The sequence below is a fragment of the Lissotriton vulgaris genome, chromosome 6, assembly GCF_964263255.1.
Source record: "Lissotriton vulgaris chromosome 6, aLisVul1.2, whole genome shotgun sequence".
Taxonomy (NCBI): domain Eukaryota; kingdom Metazoa; phylum Chordata; class Amphibia; order Caudata; family Salamandridae; genus Lissotriton; species Lissotriton vulgaris.
The window spans coordinates 27,071,372-27,089,905 of NC_141694.1; the positions used below are offsets into that span (position 1 = coordinate 27,071,372).

General features: G+C 40.6%; 1 protein-coding gene across 1 annotated transcript in view; it reads right to left on the minus strand.

The window, feature by feature from the left end:
• Positions 1-917: 917 nt before the first annotated feature.
• LOC147706739 (uncharacterized) overlaps positions 918-18,534 on the minus strand; it is a 90,256-nt gene continuing 72,639 nt past the window's right edge. Inside the window, 5 exon segments of the mRNA XM_086925575.1 lie at positions 918-7,349; positions 10,388-10,877; positions 11,294-13,085; positions 15,142-15,256; positions 15,347-15,457. Coding sequence (XP_086781701.1) covers positions 6,167-7,349; positions 10,388-10,877; positions 11,294-12,377 — 2,757 coding nt within the window. The 5' untranslated portion in view covers positions 12,378-13,085; positions 15,142-15,256; positions 15,347-15,457 and the 3' untranslated portion in view covers positions 918-6,166.

Genomic DNA, 18,534 nt, shown 5'->3' on the forward strand with positions numbered 1-18,534 from the left:
TAAAGCCAGCAAAAAGAAAGCAACCAAATGTGAGATGCAAACCACAAAGCCAATGCCAAGCAATGGTCGGAATGCATTCAAATAGGCTGAATGCATTCAAAGGGAATCTTTTAGAATGTCCCCAAGATGTTGTTAGCAAATCAGACAGCTGCACTGTCGGATAGGCTTCAACCTAAAAAAGGACCAATTTTTGCCAGATCAAGAGGCATCATGGTCTCACGCAGAGGGGCGGACTGTTTTTCAGAGGAGGGTCAGTACTGATCTGCAGAAGATGGCCTCTGTTGAATGTGGCGCAATGGGCAAAAAATAATGGAATGGAATGGAATGCAGTCATGTGTGATAGTAGTGGCTGAGGCGAATTCAAGCATTCTATCCATCACCATCTTGTTCATTACATTAAAAAAAATAACATTTAATGTTGAGCCAAAAGACCTACTGTGAGCTTACCAAGAACCAACAGGGGCTTAGGGTCATATGTGTGGAACTCATTTTCCTATAGACACGGAATGGGTAAAACCCTTTGACACATCTGGCCCATAGAGCCCGCCAATGCTTACCATAGGTTGGCTTTGTCACTCGTTCCATTGCTTCTTATTCAATTTCCTTGTCCATCTTGTGTTCGTCCCTACCCTGGAGCATGGCCTCTTTACCACTCTCTTCATAAGATGACTTGTGCACCTCCTCTGCTCACTCGTGAGGGACTTTTTAAAAACCTTTTACTGAAGCAAGTTTTCCATCTCTCTCTCTCTTTTGCTTCTTTCTCTCTCTGCCTCTCACACACACTCCACGTTGCGCTCTTCCACATGCTTCTTTCCCCTGCTGCCCCCATGTGCTTCCCCATCATGGTCAGTGTTGCTGTCTCCCATGTGTTGCTCTGAATTCCCTGGAGTTAAATAATGAAGACTCCAAAGAACAGGAGAACTATGTTTATTGAACAAAGATCCTCAAGCACCAACTGATGTTTGGAGCTCACAGAACATTCTACTGTGCGCTTCACATGAAGATTCCATGGAATGGTAAGTACCAACTGGGATAGAATGGTGGTGAGAGATGGGCAAGGGAAAGAAGGGTGGAAGAGCAAAAATAGGTAGGGTAATGTAACATCATATTACAACACACTTCCCTTGCAAATGGAAGAGCAAGTAAAAAATAAAGATAAGAATACAATAAGGTTAGAAACAGAAGTATTGCTGACACATAATGCTGAAATTGAAAAAATTACATTTCATAATCAATCTGCCTACTTGGAGGACGATGATTCCTGACATCCTTGGACTCTTTGGAGCGGAGGATGAATGCGTCGGTTCTTTCGTCCTTGACAAACTCGGGAGTGCACACTTTGGAACATCTCGCAACATTGTCCATGCTCCAAGTACTGCCATCTTCCAATACCACAGAGTTGTTATTAACACATTTAATTCTCAACAGTTTAGAGAAAGCAGAAACTTTAAAATGATTGACATCAGGTCTCTTGATAACAACCCACTGACCTTTGTGTCACTCTCTGTTGCTCGCTCCCCATTTCTGGTCATACCTGGATTTGTAATCTGTTTGATGAATCTTTACTTTGTCTAAGATAGTCATTCTGTCTAACCAAACAGGACATCCACCATTGAGCCAGTTAGGGGTCAGTTTGGAACCTGGACTTCTTCCTTTGAGAGATACAAAAGGAGATACCCCTGAAACACTATTGGGAGTAGTGTGGTATGACCATAGCATCTTCCTGATGGCATCATCAAAAGGTTCTTTGGAGACAAGAGCCAATTGGATGGTATCCTTTATCATCCTGTTGGCTCTTTCCACCAACCCATTTGCTTTTGGACTATAAAAAGGGGATTTTAAGTGAGTGATGAACAAAGTCCCCAAAAACGGTTTCATTTCATCAGAGGTAATTTGAACCCCCTTTTCAGTAATAAAATCATTAGGAATTCCTTCTTTGAAAAAGCCCCAGCTTGTCCCATGGCTTGGAGGGTACAGGAATGGGAAGGAGGGGGGCCTTGTGAGTAATTTTAGTTTTATCACTGGAGCCACAGGCCAAACAATCCTTCACCACTTTTTCTATCATAGAGTACATGTTGGGAAACCAGTCATTTCTGATCTTACTTTTAGTCATACACCTACCGGGATGAACCTTGTGGGCAATCTCAATGATGCGTTCCTATATGCCTTTGGGTGGTATGATCTTGTTGCACCTGTGTATGTGGTTATCAATGCTGGACAATTCGTCCTTTACAATCCAGAAAGGTCTAAGGTCCTCAGGAACTGCCTTGAGATTCTTGGGCCATCCCTTACTAATGATGACCTGAAGGGACGATAGGGTGTTGTCATCCTGTGCACATTTCTCCCGTTCATCTTTACTGATGGCTGGAATGTCTATGGAAAGAATTGCGTAATCAGGGGGCTTAGTGTAGGAATCTTCAACATCAATAGGAAATCTAGATAAACAGTCTGAACCTGGTTCCTGTCACCCGGCACATATAGCATGTTATAGTTAAAACCTTCTAGACCCAACACCCACTTAGAGATGCGGGTGGCCTTCTCAATGCATTTAGTGGAGAATAGAGGTTTATGATCAGTTCTGATGGTAAATGGCATTCCCTATAGAAAGAATTTTAAATGATATATTGCCGAAAAACAAGCAAGAGCTTCCTTCCCTATAGTGAAGTAGTTGCGCTCAGGATCCTTACGTTTTCTGGATGCAAAAGCTATTACTTTTTCTTTCCCTTCAACAATTTGTGTGAGCGAGGCACCTAATCCTTTCATACTAGCATCTGTGGTTAAGGTGGTCTCAGCATTGGGATTAAACATACTTAAATGTGGTGCTTCCGTGATGGCTTGCTTGATATGTGAGAACTCATTTTTACATTCTGCACTCCATTCAAAAGGGGTACCCTTCTTTAACAAGGTGCTATGTGAATGTACATGGTCAGCAAAAATGTTGACATATTTAGACATGTTTTCCACCAGGCCTAGGAAGGACTAGAGCTCTTCCTTATTGGGGAGTGCTGGTGGTAATTTGACTGAATCCACAAGTCTAGTGTTGGGACTTATTCCTTCACCTGTAATAGTGTGACCAAGATACACTACTGATTCCACCCCAATATTGCATTTGTCTTTCTGTGTGGTAAACCCAGCTTTGCTCAGTTTTCTTAGGACATCTTAAAGGATTTTGTTGTGCTCCTCTACAGACTCACCATATATTAGGATGTCGTCCTGAAGCATAATACCTTGTCAGTGCCCTGCAATATGTGTTGCATGACACACTGGAACACTGCCGCAGCAGATGCCAATCCGAGCAGCATTCTACGTAATTGGTAGGCACCAAATGGGGTTATGAAAGAAGTGAGAGCTTTGGAATCGGGATGGAGAGCTATCTGGTGGTAAGCCGATGAGGGACCAATGACACTAAAGTACTTTGCTCCCTGTATGACGCTGGGCATTTCATTGATATTAGGGAGGGGGTGCCTGTCCACCCAAATATTAGCGTTTAGATCTCTCAGATCGACACACAACCTGATACTCTTACCACATTCCTTGGATGCTATAACAATGGGGACAAGCCATTCAGAGCCCTCAATCTTCTCAATTATTCCATTGGTCTCCAACTTGTTCAACTCCTTTTCCAGGGGGTCCCTTACAGACCTGGCTTTATGTACTACAGGCTTTTACTGTTCTTTAAGTTTAATCTTGTGGCGGTAACCTTTAAGTAAGCCTAATACGTCTGAGAAAACTTTAGGGAACTTCTCACATATGTCACTACCAATCACTGATTTGTCTACAAGATAGCCAGGTTCCTGGGCACTGGGATCCAGCTTGATTCCTAAATCTGTTTGGTGTTTCCACCCTAGCAGATTGGAACCATTTTTTGTGTTATACACTTTCCCAAAGGTAGATCTATTCTTGAAACAATCTGCATAACAAGCATTCCAACCAATGGTATGGGATCATTATTGTAAACTCCGAGATGGATGTCAGGAGGTAGAAGAATTTTGCTCTTGTTCTTTGAATTTTCCATAAAATAGGATTTATTAATCAGAGTATAAGGGGAGCATGAATCTGCAAAAAACTTAAAAGGAACTTCATCTAAAAGTATATTGCATGTAGGATAGTTATTGTTGGAGACTCCAACATTATCCGCAATTTGAAAGTTGATATCCTCACCCTGAACCTCCTCACAACTGACCATCTGTGTGACATTATTTTTTATGTCTCCAAACTTTGGCAAAGTGCCCCCACTTGTTGCACTTCCTGCCTACTATTCCTCTGGCAGGACATCTGATATTGTTGGCCAAATGGTTTGAGTTACCACACCTGAAACATTTGAATTTTGCAGATTCATTTTTTATCTTAGGATTTTCAGTTGTAACAGGTTTGTTTTTATCCTTTCTTCCCGATACCTTATACACCCTTTTTTCACTAACTTGCTTGGCATCTACAGTATCTTTCATTTCACTCATACAAAAAGCGGTATGTTCTGTGCTCTGAGAGGTCTACAGCTTATTTAAGATCAGGAGCATCAGCCAATAACTTTTTTTTAATCTTTTCATCACTGGTACACCTCACCAGATAATCCCTTAAGAATTCAATCAAAGTGCCAAAATCGCATGTTGCAGCTAAACCTCTCAATACTGCTATATAGTTACTCACTTTCTCATTCTTTCCTTGTGATCTAGAATAGAATTTATTGCGTTCCAAAACCACATTTAATTTCTCCCCAAACTGAATTTCCAATTTCTTAAGGGTGTTGTGCTAAACATCAAGTTGAGCATCACCCAGTGCATCCTCATTGATTCTTCGATTTTCCTCTGCAACTTCATGCAGATCATCAAAAGTTTTTCTGGCATATTTACCTAAATTATGTAAGAGAATATGTTGTTTTCGCACAGAGGAAAATCTATCACCACCTATGGCAATTAAATAGGGTTCAAAAGATTCTCCCATTTTTTCCCAAGGAATAAGTGGCTCACCCACATCACTCAAGAAGGAAGGAGGTTGTGACCTAGCAAAAAGAAGCCATGGTTAAGCAGAAAGGACAGAAGAAAATGAAGAAAAATACTCAGAAAAAAGCCTAAAGAGACTTTAGTACATTTGTACTCAGAGGACAATAAATTAGGAGGTACATAATAGAAAAAAATAGAAGAGACTTCAGTATTAGTTATACAATTTGCTGATTGAGAAAAGAAGCTGGAGATAGAAGAGTGACTGTAAGGGAAGCTCTGAAAATGATGTCAATTGCACCTGTAGACTGGGCAAGGTGATCCTTGCACTTAATAATATAGGTGGAGATGGCAGAGACAATGGCATGGCCTGGGTTTCATTAAGCTAAGACTCAGTAACAACTGACAGATCCAATCTGTGGTCACACATAAAATCATGTAAATCAATTATAAACTTAACGGAGCATGTGTTAAGTGCACATCCCAAGATGGGACCCTTGTGTGCAACATGGAGTATTGAGTACAACAGATAATGGGAAAGAATATCTGAAAGTATGTCCAGTGGGATTACCCAGCTTGTCAGTACAAACGAACATCTAAATTGTACTTCCTGCTTAAATGGGTGCGGCAGGAAATTTAAGCAGTACAAATGGCAGCATCCTGTGCCCTGCTAAGACTCAGACATGCCTTCAGCACAACAGCATGAATAGAGGCCTTAACTAGCTTCACCAGAATCAACGAGCCAGTCATTTCAGTAGTAGCAATGTGTCCAGAACTGGGGAAAAAACAAGAAAGAGGACAGGGTAAACAAAATACCACAAGTAGCTGCTAGGAAAGCATAAATGATGAAAAAGTAATGGCATAAAAGTAAACCTAATTCAAATCCATTCCAAGCATGTTCTACAAGAATGCCAGTGTGTTCTCTCTCAGGCAGTATTACTGTTTCCTTGTCTAATGAACACGGTGTCAAATGAATTACATTTCCTTTCTCCAGTGTACATTTCTGTTGTATTAGCTTTAACTTTGATACACAAGCCATGTCACATTCATCCATTTATGGGTTCTTCCTGATATGGTTTCTCTGATGAAGTATTCGATGTTGCTTTACATTGAAACCCTGCTCATATTCAGAACAATCATATCTTTCACAAGTGAGGGATCTCTGATTTAGCATTTGCCGTCCTTTTGTTTTGAAGGTCTTGTCACATTTAGAACATATGAATGGTCTTTCACCAGTAGGAGGGTTTCTGATGCCACAGTAGCTCTTCCTTGGTCCTGAAGGCTTTGTTACTTTCATTACACTTGTATGGTTTTTCACCAGTGTGGGTTCTCTGAAAAAGTATTAACTGTTGCTTTGTTTTGAAAGCATTAATACATTTATGTGGTTTTTCACTTGTGTGGGTTCTCTGATGTCGAAGTAGATCTCCCTTTGACTTGAAACCCTTTTTACATTCAGTACATTTATAAGGCCTTTCATCAGTGTGAGTTCTCTCATGTCGCGTTAGGTCCCCTTTTGCTTTGAAAGCATGGTCACATTCAGTACATTTATATGGTCTCTCCCCAGTGTGATTTCTTAGGTGTTGCAGTAGCACTCCTTTAACTTTGAAAGTCAGGTCACAGTCAGTACATTTATATGGTCTTTCATCAGTGTGAATTTTCTGATGCTGTATTAGCATTCCCTTTGATATAAAAGCCTTATGACAGTCAATACATTTATATGGTCTTTCACCAGTGTGGGTTCTCTGATGTAATATTAGGTGCTGGTTTGTTTTGTAAGCCTTGGCACATTCAGTACATTTATATGGTTTCTCACCAGTGTGGGTTCTCAGATGGAGCATTAGTTGTTGCTTTGTTTTGAAAGCTTTACTACAATCATCACATGTATATGGCTTTGCACTTGAGTGGGTTAAATGATGTTGAATTAGTTTTCCCTTTGACTTGAAAGCCTTGTCACATTCAGTACATTTATACGGCCTTTCCCCAGTGTGTGTTCTCTCATGTTGTGCTAGGTGCCATTTTGCTTTAAAAGACTTGTCACATTCAGTACATTTATATGGTCTCTCTCTTGTGTGAGTTCTCAGGTGTTGCATTAGCACTCCTTTAACTTTGAAAGCCAGGTCACAGTCAGTACATTTATATGGTCTTTCATCAGTGTGAATTCTCTGATGCCGCATTAGCACTTCCTTTGATATGAAAGCCTTATCACAGTCAATACATTTATATGGTCTTTCACCAGTATGGGTTCTCTGATGTAATATTAGGTTTTGGTTTGTTTTGTAAGCCTTGGCACATTCAGTACATTTGTATGGTTTTTCACCAGTGTGGTTTGTCTGATGCAGAATTAGTTCTCCCTTTGATTTGAAAGCCTTGTCACATTCAGTACATGCATGTGGTCTTTCACCGGTGTGGGTTCTTTCATTTTTTTTTTTTTTGTGTCCTCAGTAGCCAAAAAGTCGATCCAACTATGCTCTTATCCTCTCAACCACGAGGACCGACCCCCCTTTGGCGACCTCTGAGCCCAAAACTGGGTTCCAGGTACCCCGAGGGTCTTCCTCCACGTCGCCAACAGAGCTTGGACGGACTTACTCCCTTCGGACCAGTTCGGCCAGTTGTCCTGTAGTTATTCGATACCACCCATTAGGACAGAGAGATTTTTAGGCCTAATCATCGGACCCGGGGAAAAGGCAAAAACAAAAAAAAAAAAAAAACCCGGGTTATTAACTATCTCTCCTCCAATTGATCAAAAGGTCCCAAAATTTAAGTGACCGAGAGCTGCAAGTTCTCGATAAATCCAGCTTTGATGTTGCATAAAGTGAAGCCAGCCACTCTGCATGGGTTGGGGGATGTATATTAACCCAGTTCTTACAGATTTCTCTTCTTGCCAATAAAATGGCATAAAACAAAAAATCTCTCTCTGGTCCCCTAATATTGTGGTTTAATCCGAAGATAATTAAAGACCATGAGCACGGGATAGTGATACCTAGGATAGATTTGAGTGTTGTTTTGATTTCATCCCAAAAAGTGGCAATGTTCGGACACTCCCAAAACATATGAAGGTCCGAGGCTGCCGGTAAAGAACATTTGCTGCAGCATTTTCCTGTTTGAAATTTCGACAGCCTTTTAGGAGAATAGTACGCTCTGTGGAGTGTAAAGAAATGGTTGCGCCTCAACCATGCTGGCTTGATGATTTTGTAAAAGCGGGTGAAAGATTCCTCCCAAATGACCTCTCTGTCTGGTTCTCCCTCTGCGCCCCATACTTTTTCCGGGAGGTTAGAATCTCGCTCTCCATCCTCTATAATGTGCCAATAGGAGAGTGCAACTTCCTTTTTTCCCGCCGGTCTCTCAACTAAGATATTTTCTAAAGGACTCTCCTCTCCCAACATTCCTTTTTTCCTAATTTGAGTCCGAATCCAGCTTCCGATTTGTAGATATACTATCCAGGAGAGTGGTGATGTTACTTTTAGCTTGAAGATATCCCAGTCTATGATTGATCTTTCCGTCAACATATCTCCCCACTTTGTAATTCCTGCATCTTGCAGAACTTTTTTAACTGTATTGACCTCTTGTGATGCCAGTCCGGGTAGATCCCAAATTGGTGCATGCTCAGATAAGTATCCTATCCCGGCCTTAGATTTTATTTGAGACCACTCTTTCAAGCTACTCAGTAATGTCTTTAACCTAATTTTTTTGAAAAACTTCTGGTGGCCGAACTTGAAGAGAAAGCCATTCTCTGGGAGACCCGAACCCAGTAGCATTGCCTTGTACATCAGCCCATTTGCGTTTTCCCAGGGGCGCTTAAGTAGCATCCTAGAATGGGTCAGATGAAATGCCCAAGCATAATATTCGAGGTCTGGCAATGCAAGCCCTCCTTTTTCTCTTCTCCTTCTCAATTTTTTCCAAGCTACTCTGCTGTATTTATAACCCCAAATGAAAGAATTAATATTCTGCTGACATTTTCCAAGCTGTTTGGTGTCAAAAGCTAACGGAATGGAATTAAAGATAAAAGTAAATTTCGGGAGAATACTCATTTTAACCAAGCTAGTTCTCCCATAGATGTTAAGTGGGAGGAAGGACCAAGCTTTCATCAAAATTTGGGATTCTCGAGAAATACGAGCTAAGTTGTTTTGCGCCAAATGCTCTGGATCTTTAGTTATTGTAATTCCCAGATACCTCATGGATGATTTTATCGGAAGTTGAAGATTTTGAATATTCCAAACCATAATTTCGGTTTTTCCTGCGTTAATTTCATAACCCGAGAATTTCCCAAAGGTCTCCGCCTTCTTTATAATTACGGGGAATGCCAGTGTAGGATTAGTTGTATAGATGAGTATGTCATCAGCATAGAGGCTAATCTTCTTTTCCCAACCCGAGAAAATAAAATGTGGAATATTAGTGTCCTCTCTAATGGATTGTGCGAACGGTTCAACATATAGATTAAAGAGGAGAGGGGATAGTGGGCAGCCTTGCCTTGTTCCTCGGCTGATTTTAAAAGGGGTGGTTCGTGTGCCATTTATTAATAGGGATGCTCTAGGGTTGTTATATAATAGGCCTATGGTCCTACAGAATTTGGGTCCCAAACGGAATTTATTCATTATTAAATTTAGGTATTCCCAATTTACCCTATCGAACGCTTTAGTGGCGTCGAGGGTCATGATGGCAAGGGGTAATCCGAAAGTTGAGGCAATATCAGTGGCACCCACCAAATCGTAGGTTAGATCAGCCAATTGCCGACCTCTAATAAACCCCTTTTGATCCGAGTGGATAATCGACCCAATCTCGCTTCCCAATCCCGCAGCCAAAATTGAGGTAAAAATCTTGTAATCATTATTAAGAAGCGAGATTGGGCGATAAGATCCGCATTCGGCTGGGTCTTTGCCTACTTTTAATATTAAGGCTATATTTGCCTCCCCCCAGGAGCTTGGGGGTGCTAGCCCTCTTGTCATTATATCATTAAAAAGATTCGTAAGGACTGGGGTAAGCGTAGAATTGAGCAACCTATATAATTCTCCAGGGAGACCATCTGGTCCCGCGGCTTTGCCCTGTGATAATTGCTTAATGGTATTAGTAACTTCTAATTCCGTTATATCCTTTTCTATATATTCCGTTTGGGTGCCCTCCAATTCCGGGAGAGTTATATTATTCAGCCATTCATTCCTATCATCTACATTAACGTTCAGTTCCTCCGTATATATATTCTGGAAAAACTCACTGAAGGCTTCCCCTATGGCCGAGTCTGTTGACCTGCTATTAACTTCACCAGCAACCCTCACCTCTTTAACGAAATTTCTGGATTGCTCAGATTTAATTTTCCAGGCAAACAACTTCCCTGCAGATTCACCATATTCAAAGTGAGCAAGTTTGCTTGCCTGCCATCTTTTATTTAACCTCTCCTGTAGTAATATGTCTAGCTTGGGTCTTGTCACATTTAGAACATATGAATGGTCTTTCACCAGTAGGAGGGTTTCTGATGCCACAGTAGCTCTTCCTTGGTCCTGAAGGCTTTGTTACTTTCATTACACTTGTATGGTTTTTCACCAGTGTGGGTTCTCTGAAAAAGTATTAACTGTTGCTTTGTTTTGAAAGCATTAATACATTTATGTGGTTTTTCACTTGTGTGGGTTCTCTGATGTCGAAGTAGATCTCCCTTTGACTTGAAACCCTTTTTACATTCAGTACATTTATAAGGCCTTTCATCAGTGTGAGTTCTCTCATGTCGCGTTAGGTCCCCTTTTGCTTTGAAAGCATGGTCACATTCAGTACATTTATATGGTCTCTCCCCAGTGTGATTTCTTAGGTGTTGCAGTAGCACTCCTTTAACTTTGAAAGTCAGGTCACAGTCAGTACATTTATATGGTCTTTCATCAGTGTGAATTTTCTGATGCTGTATTAGCATTCCCTTTGATATAAAAGCCTTATGACAGTCAATACATTTATATGGTTATATCCAGTTCAAGGCTCTGTGTTTAGCCTTCAAAATCCTCAAAACCGCCTCCCCCCCATTGCTGTGTCCCCTTATGTCTGAGAACACACCTAACAGATCACTCCGCTCAGAGGGACAACATCTAGCGATCATTCCCCGCACCAGACTTGCCAGAGTTGGTGGCCGATCCTTTAGCTTCCTTGCTGCCAAACTATGGAACAGCTTGCCTGAAACCATACGGGGGATGCAAGACCTCTTAGCCTTTAGAAAGGCCATTAAAACCCATCTTTTTCAATAATCGGTTTTCTCTGTGCACCTTCACTCTGCTCTCTGGTCAGCTCGCAGCGCCGGGACGCCCCTTGGCTGGGGCAGCCATGCGCTATACAAATTCCCATAACATTAACATTAACATTAACAATAACATATGGTCTTTCACCAGTGTGGGTTCTCTGATGTAATATTAGGTGCTGGTTTGTTTTGTAAGCCTTGGCACATTCAGTACATTTATATGGTTTCTCACCAGTGTGGGTTCTCAGATGGAGCATTAGCTGTTGCTTTGTTTTGAAAGCTTTACTACAATCATCACATGTATATGGCTTTGCACTTGAGTGGGTTAAATGATGTTGAATTAGTTTTCCCTTTGACTTGAAAGCCTTGTCACATTCAGTACATTTATACGGCCTTTCCCCAGTGTGTGTTCTCTCATGTTGTGCTAGGTGCCATTTTGCTTTAAAAGACTTGTCACATTCAGTACATTTATATGGTCTCTCTCCTGTGTGAGTTCTCAGGTGTTGCATAAGCACTCCTTTAACTTTGAAAGCCAGGTCACAGTCAGTACATTTATATGGTCTTTCATCAGTGTGAATTCTCTGATGCCGCATTAGCACTTCCTTTGATATGAAAGCCTTATCACAGTCAATACATTTATATGGTCTTTCACCAGTATGGGTTCTCTGATGTAATATTAGGTTTTGGTTTGTTTTGTAAGCCTTGGCACATTCGTATGGTTTTTCACCAGTGTGGTTTGTCTGATGCAGAATTAGTTCTCCCTTTGATTTGAAAGCCTTGTCACATTCAGTACATGCATGTGGTCTTTCACCGGTGTGGGTTCTTTCATGTAATATCAGGTATTGCTTTGTCTTAAACTGATTTTCACACTCAATACATTTGTATGGTTTCTCACCAGTATGGGTGCGCTGATGATGTATTAAATTTCCCTTTGTGGCAAAAGCCTTCCTACATTCAGTACATATATATGTTTTTTCTCCGGTGTGGGTTCGCTGATGTTGTGTTAAATTTCCCATGGTGGCAAAAGCCTTCCAACATTCAGTACATATATATGGTCTTTCTCCAGTATGGGTTTTCTGATGTTGTATTAAATGTCTCTTTGAGAAAAAAGACTGGTTACATTCTGTACATTTATATGGTTTCTCACCAGTATGGGTTATCTGGTGGTATATTAAATTTACCTTTGTGATAAAAGCCTGGTCACATTGAATACATTCATAGAATCTCACCATTATTCGCACTCCCCTATGTTCAAATAGATATTTGAAGGTTATGAACGTGCTGTAGAAACTGAACACTTGGAGTGATTCTGTCGTGAATGGTTCTTCCAATGTTCCTATGGGGCATTTTTATAATGAAGTGATATCAATATTAGTAAATGTAAGTAACACCATCTAGGGTTTGCATCAATTGGATAAACTTTATGATGTACTGTCAGAATCGACTTTACGGCAACAGCCTTTTCACATTGAGCAGATTCATGTGGCCTTTCTTCAAGGTAAAATAGCAGATATTTGATTGATTCTCCAATTGGTTGTTTGTTTTCACATTGTCTCATTTCGTTTAATCTTTTATGTCACCTTCCCATTGATTCATTTCCTTAAGATGTGAAATCCTTCCTTATGCAGTAGATATAAATTGCACCTTCAGAATTAAGTATAGTTTGTACACAGGAAATGTTCTTTATATTAGCAGCTCTTTTCAAATCAATAACACAAACAATGTCCTTCCATAGGTTAACATACAAAAGTTATTTTTCAAATTTCAGGTATTAGTTTCTTTGGGTTTCAGCCTGATTCTGGGATACACTGAAAGATTTTGTTTTCCAGGAAATGTACTGCTTTCAGGAGAATGCACTTTGGACAGCACCCTCACAGCTCTTTATTCAACGTGGGTTAAAAACAGAATAAAAGTTTTCCTTTCCTGCTGTGGCCAGCCACCTGTTAATTTGGAAAGGAAACCAAACAGGTTGAATCTCATGACATTAAAAATAATATATAATTATAGCAAAAACCTATGTGAAACAAAACAGGAAAGGGTTGCATGTATGAAGTTAAACTAAAAAAAAAAACCGAATACATTTAAATGATCTGAGAGCACAGAGATAATGTGTCTATGATACACATGATTCGTTAGTCAGGGCTACAACATGCAGATATCCCTTCTTTTATACACCTACAAAACTCTTACACTTTATTGAAAAGAACTATAATACTTTGACACAGAAAAAAGGGAAGCTTATGCAGTTCTCATTGGTTCCACATTCAGAATTCCCTGCCCATCAACCAATACAGCCTTCGCTAAGTGGTATACTTGTTGTTGCTTTTTGAAATAACATTTGGTAACCATTATAGAGAAAGAATGGTGGAGAAGTGCAGGAATTACTACACTCAGCAATCTGCTCATACTTCCACATCCTCAGCCTTCTTTTATACGCAAGACCGAAAAGTGGTTCCTGAAATGATATTTTAAAAGCCGTAATTTTAAGTCCACTGAATGTCATATGTACTTAATTCCAAATCATTTTCTGCAAGAACACTATTAGATACAAAATGCAAATTTTTATTCACAGTGGACTTGGTACAAAAAACAAACCTGTAACAAATAAGATTTAAATGGCAAAAAAATGTAAAACGTGAATAATGTAAGAAACATACGTAGTGCTCAAGTGATTCAAACAACATACTAGATAAAGTGCGAAAATGGCCATAGGACTAATGGGCAATAGTCTTTAATTTTACCCAAAATATTTGTCAATTACAAAACGGATAAGGGACGAAATCGGTTGTCTACCTCATTAACATTTCTTTTTACGAACCAACCTATTTGTACATAGGTCGGTTAGCAAAAACAGAATCAGTTCTGTAAAAGTTGGTGCAAAACGTGAGACAACATTTACCAAATCTATTCTTAGTACTTTTTGCCCAAAATGTATTTCAAGATATTGGCTAATCCCTCAGTTCAATCTGTCTCACTCTAATCCATATGATCAGCAAATATGTATGCCAGAGTGATTAAGGTTTAGTCAAACTCTAAATCTTACTGTCACAATTTGGTCATACTGGACTGCAACTACTGCAAAACAGGCAGTAGTTTAATTCAAAGTATCCTGCCAATTTCCAGAGATCCGGAAGCATGAGTGCTGGTCAATGGGCAGAGAATTTCTAAATTTTTAGAGCTGTGTACTTAGGTTACTCTATCAACAGGGTTTTTTACGGTGTAGATAGAACCATTAAATTCTATATTAAGGAATTAAGCACCAATTACACAACTGAGCATTAAACAATGGGCAGGACATGATATTTCTTTCTGCCAAGGCTTTGCTTATCAGTACTTCTAATTTGGATTCATCAGCCACAACTTGTTTAACTAGAAGAACAATCTGCCAAGGTGTTTGGGTAAACATTAAATAAGAACAAAACATGTATCCTGTATTGGAACAGCAGCACATCCGATACTACTCTTCTTAAGAAAAGTGTAAGATTATTTTTTATAACAATATACATATTAAGAGAACACTGTATAATTGAGAAAACGCAGCATACAATGATGTTTCCCTAAATAGTGTTGACAACACTCCAGCTTCCCCATCCTTAGAGCTACCATATTGGGTGTTCAAATGCACCTAAACCACAAATCCGCAAACTTCTCTGGACGTCTTTGGTTGAGAGAATACATTTTTGCTTTATCTAATTTTCAAATTCATAACTCAAATATATATGTTATTTTCCTTAAAATAAATTAAATTTATTTGAGGGAACAGTATACACTCAAATAGATAAGAGACAGCTTGTTTACGAAAGAGATAACTATGGCATCAGCATAGGGCAACGCGAACAACCAAGCTTACTTACATTCCACAGAAAAATGTGTTGCTCTTTAGAATACTCAGATACCAACTAAACAATCATAAGGGATCAGGCATGATGGCAAAGGATGCTCAGTCACCTAGTAAAGCTTCTTGCACACATGGAAAACTTTGAAAAATGTAGCTACCAGTATTGTCTTTACCACCTGCAGTGATGATCAGAAGTGAGCAGCTTTGCTTCTTACTCTTGAGGCTGAACTCTCTCCAGTCAGCTTCATGTCACAGAAGTCAACGTGGCCATTCCTGAGGTTACACAAACATTTAAAATACTCAATGAGTATGAACTGTCTGAGAAGTTGAAACTGGGTTATTATTGAATGTTAAAATACCTACCACATAATTCTTCAGATGTGGCTAAGTAAAGCATGGAGCTGGAAGGATATTTCCTAAACTCCCTGGTCCAAACTCATCATCAAGCCTCTGTTACTTGCAGTCATAATAACCCTGAAATAAAAAAAATTAAAAAAAAAAGATGAACCATTGACTCCAAAGTTGTGAAACTTACTATTTGCTCAGACCTGATCCGGTTTAGACTGCACTGATGCATGGGATGCCCTCGAAATATGCATTGATAAGAAGGGCAGATTTGGGTTAGTGAGGGATCAACTAGATAGCCACAAAATAGAGTAAGTCAGTATCAATGCATCTAACATTGAACAAGTTGAATTCCTCTCAGAACTCTCATAACAATTAGCAATATGGCAAGAAGCAACCTTGCTGTGGTGGGGCCAAGGGAACTTCAATTGTGTGGAGGACATAGAGAAGGACCGATCACACCCACCACTTTCATGCAGTTACAGTTTCTAAGACATTTGGCATGTGAATGACACAATGAAAGTTAACATACATGTAGAGGCTGTTGCATGCAAACATAGATTTCTTTTATTGCCCAATGCACATACTGCATGTCAGGTTATATGGTATCTTATGCAAAAATAGCATACAACATGCAATCTTACATGCTGAATACCTAGGAAAATCCATTACCACCCATGATTAATTGATCATAGCCATCACCTGGGTAATAGTGCACACTCCTATTCAGCCCGAGAGGAACGTGCTTTCTGAGTCAGTGAGGGTAGCTATACTTAATTACATAATTATTTTGATGTGAAATTTAATAAAATGATTTTTGGTTGACTGAGGTATGAGCCCTGCTCAAACAGCAACCACAACCCTGGTCAGGGTGAAGCATAAGCCAACCTAAATTAACCTGTCCTCATTCCTCTGATAGCTTGGCACAGAGCAGTCAGGTTTAACGTACAAGCAAAGGGTAAAGTATTAGTGCAACAGATCAAACAGTAATAAAGTGAGAAACTCCACATAAAAAAGGATCCTACACCAAGTTAGAATAATAGAATGATGTTTGATGAATGAAACAAGACCAAAATCCTATCAGTAGAACCAGAGTAATGTAATTGTAAAGGATTTAGTAAAAATAGTGCCAAAAAAACAAAATACTGGAGATATCTGGTCGCGCCGGACCAGTACAAAGCCACAAGTTCAAGCCAACCACAATGGAAAGCGGGCTGGCTACAAGGACCCAGTTAAGCTTGCTGAACAAAGTAACAGACTGAGGAGATGATGTGGGTATTTTGTGAGAGGTCCGATCCATGCAGCAGCACTGATGCATCAGTTCTGCTCACCGCTGCGTTTAACAGCAGAGAAGATGCATCCTTTATGCTGGATCCACAGAGGCTGGCAGAGCACCTTGGGTCCTCTTCCAAGTGTCCAGAACTGGGGTGGAACCACTTAGCAGCACAGGCTTGCAGATTGTAGGTGCTGGGGTCAAGGTGGTTGGAACCTTCTACCCCTGACTCTCAAATCAGGAGGCCAGCCAAATAGCCCTATGAGTCACTCTGCTGGTCCTGCGTTCAACAGATGCAGGTCCGGTCCTTCTCACCCAGGCAAGAGGGCAGCAGGCAGCATGTCAGCACAGCATAGCAGATGTCCTTCAAATCAGCAGTCTAGCAGAGTGTCAGTCCTTTCAGCAACACAGTAAACCTTCTCACTGGCAGCGTATCTAAGTGTACTGAAGAGTCGGTGTTGGAGGTCCAGTATTTATGCCAAGTTGTGCCTTTGAAATGGGGAGAAGCTTTTAGCGGCAGGCATTTGAAGTGCACCAGTGCCCTGCCTCCAGACTAACTACAGAGGGTATCCAGGACTTCTTGGGGACCGGACACAGCCTATTCAAGTGTAAGTGGGGCTGGGACCAGCTCCTTCCTCCCATCCTTCCAGAGATGGCCCATCAATCAAACCTAAGGTCCCTATTGTCTGTGGCTATCTAGGAGGAATACATTAAGCGTAACTGTCAACTACACCTAGTCATGTGACCCAGAGACAGGTGTAGCATTTTCAAAATTGTAATTTAAAATTAGACTTCCCCATTAGTTAGGAGTTTTCATTACAATTCCACAGATACCAAACATGAACTGATTACCTGTTCCCATTTGGAAATTACACTTATTAAATGTAATAAAGTAACTCCAATGTTATCCTACAGAAGAAATAGGCCTTGCAGTATTGAAACACAAATTAAAGAGTGTTTCACTACCAGGACATTTAAAACTTAAAAGTACAGAGTCTACGTTTTAAATACAATGCACCCTGCCCTCTGGGCTGTCAAGGGCCTAACCGAAGGGTGACATATGTGTCAACTAGGAAGGGTTGGGCCTGGCCTGGATTCAAGCAAGCCGGGCTGAAGATGGCTGGAATGCCAGAAACCAGTCCTCGGAAGAGTGTTTCCGGTCCAGGGAAGGCATGGCTTGGCAGTTCGGGCTGGACTGTTCCCATGAGGCACAGGGTCAGACTGATTTGCATATGGCCATGTCTGAACTAGGGTGGTGTGGAGTGCAAAAAAACGATGGATTTAGGCCCAGATCTCTGTACTGGGGTGAATGTATGACATTGTTCTGCATTCTGTCCATCAACTGTGGTTTTTGCATTTGTCACCCCGAGTGGGATGGGTATGCTCAGACGTGAGTCCCATGCTCTCCACACCACTGGATTCAAGCAAGCCGGGCTGAAGACAGCTGGAATGCAAGAAACCGGTCTTTGGAAGCATGTTTCCGGTCCAGGGAAGGCATGGCTTGGCAGTTCGGGCTGGAATGTTCCCATGAGGCACAGGGTCAGACTGATTTGCATATGGCCATGTCTGAACTGGGGTGGTGTGGAGTGCAAAAAAACCAATGGATTTAGGCCCAGATCTCTGTACTGGGGTGAATGTATGACATTGTTCTGCATTCTGTCCATCAACTGTGGTTATTGCATTTAAGTTGATGGCACAATAAATGCTGTAGGCTCACTAGTAGCATTTAATTTACAAGCCCTGAGCAAAGGTAGTAGCATTTTAGTAGGGACTTACAAGCAAATTAAATATGGCAATATTGTGTAAGCCAATTCTTCCATGTTTTAAGGAGAGAGAACAAGCACTTTAGCACTGGTTAGCAGTGATAAAGTGTGAAGAATTCTAAAAGCAAACAAAAAGGTTCAGAAAAGAGGGGGGTGAAGCAGAAAAGTTT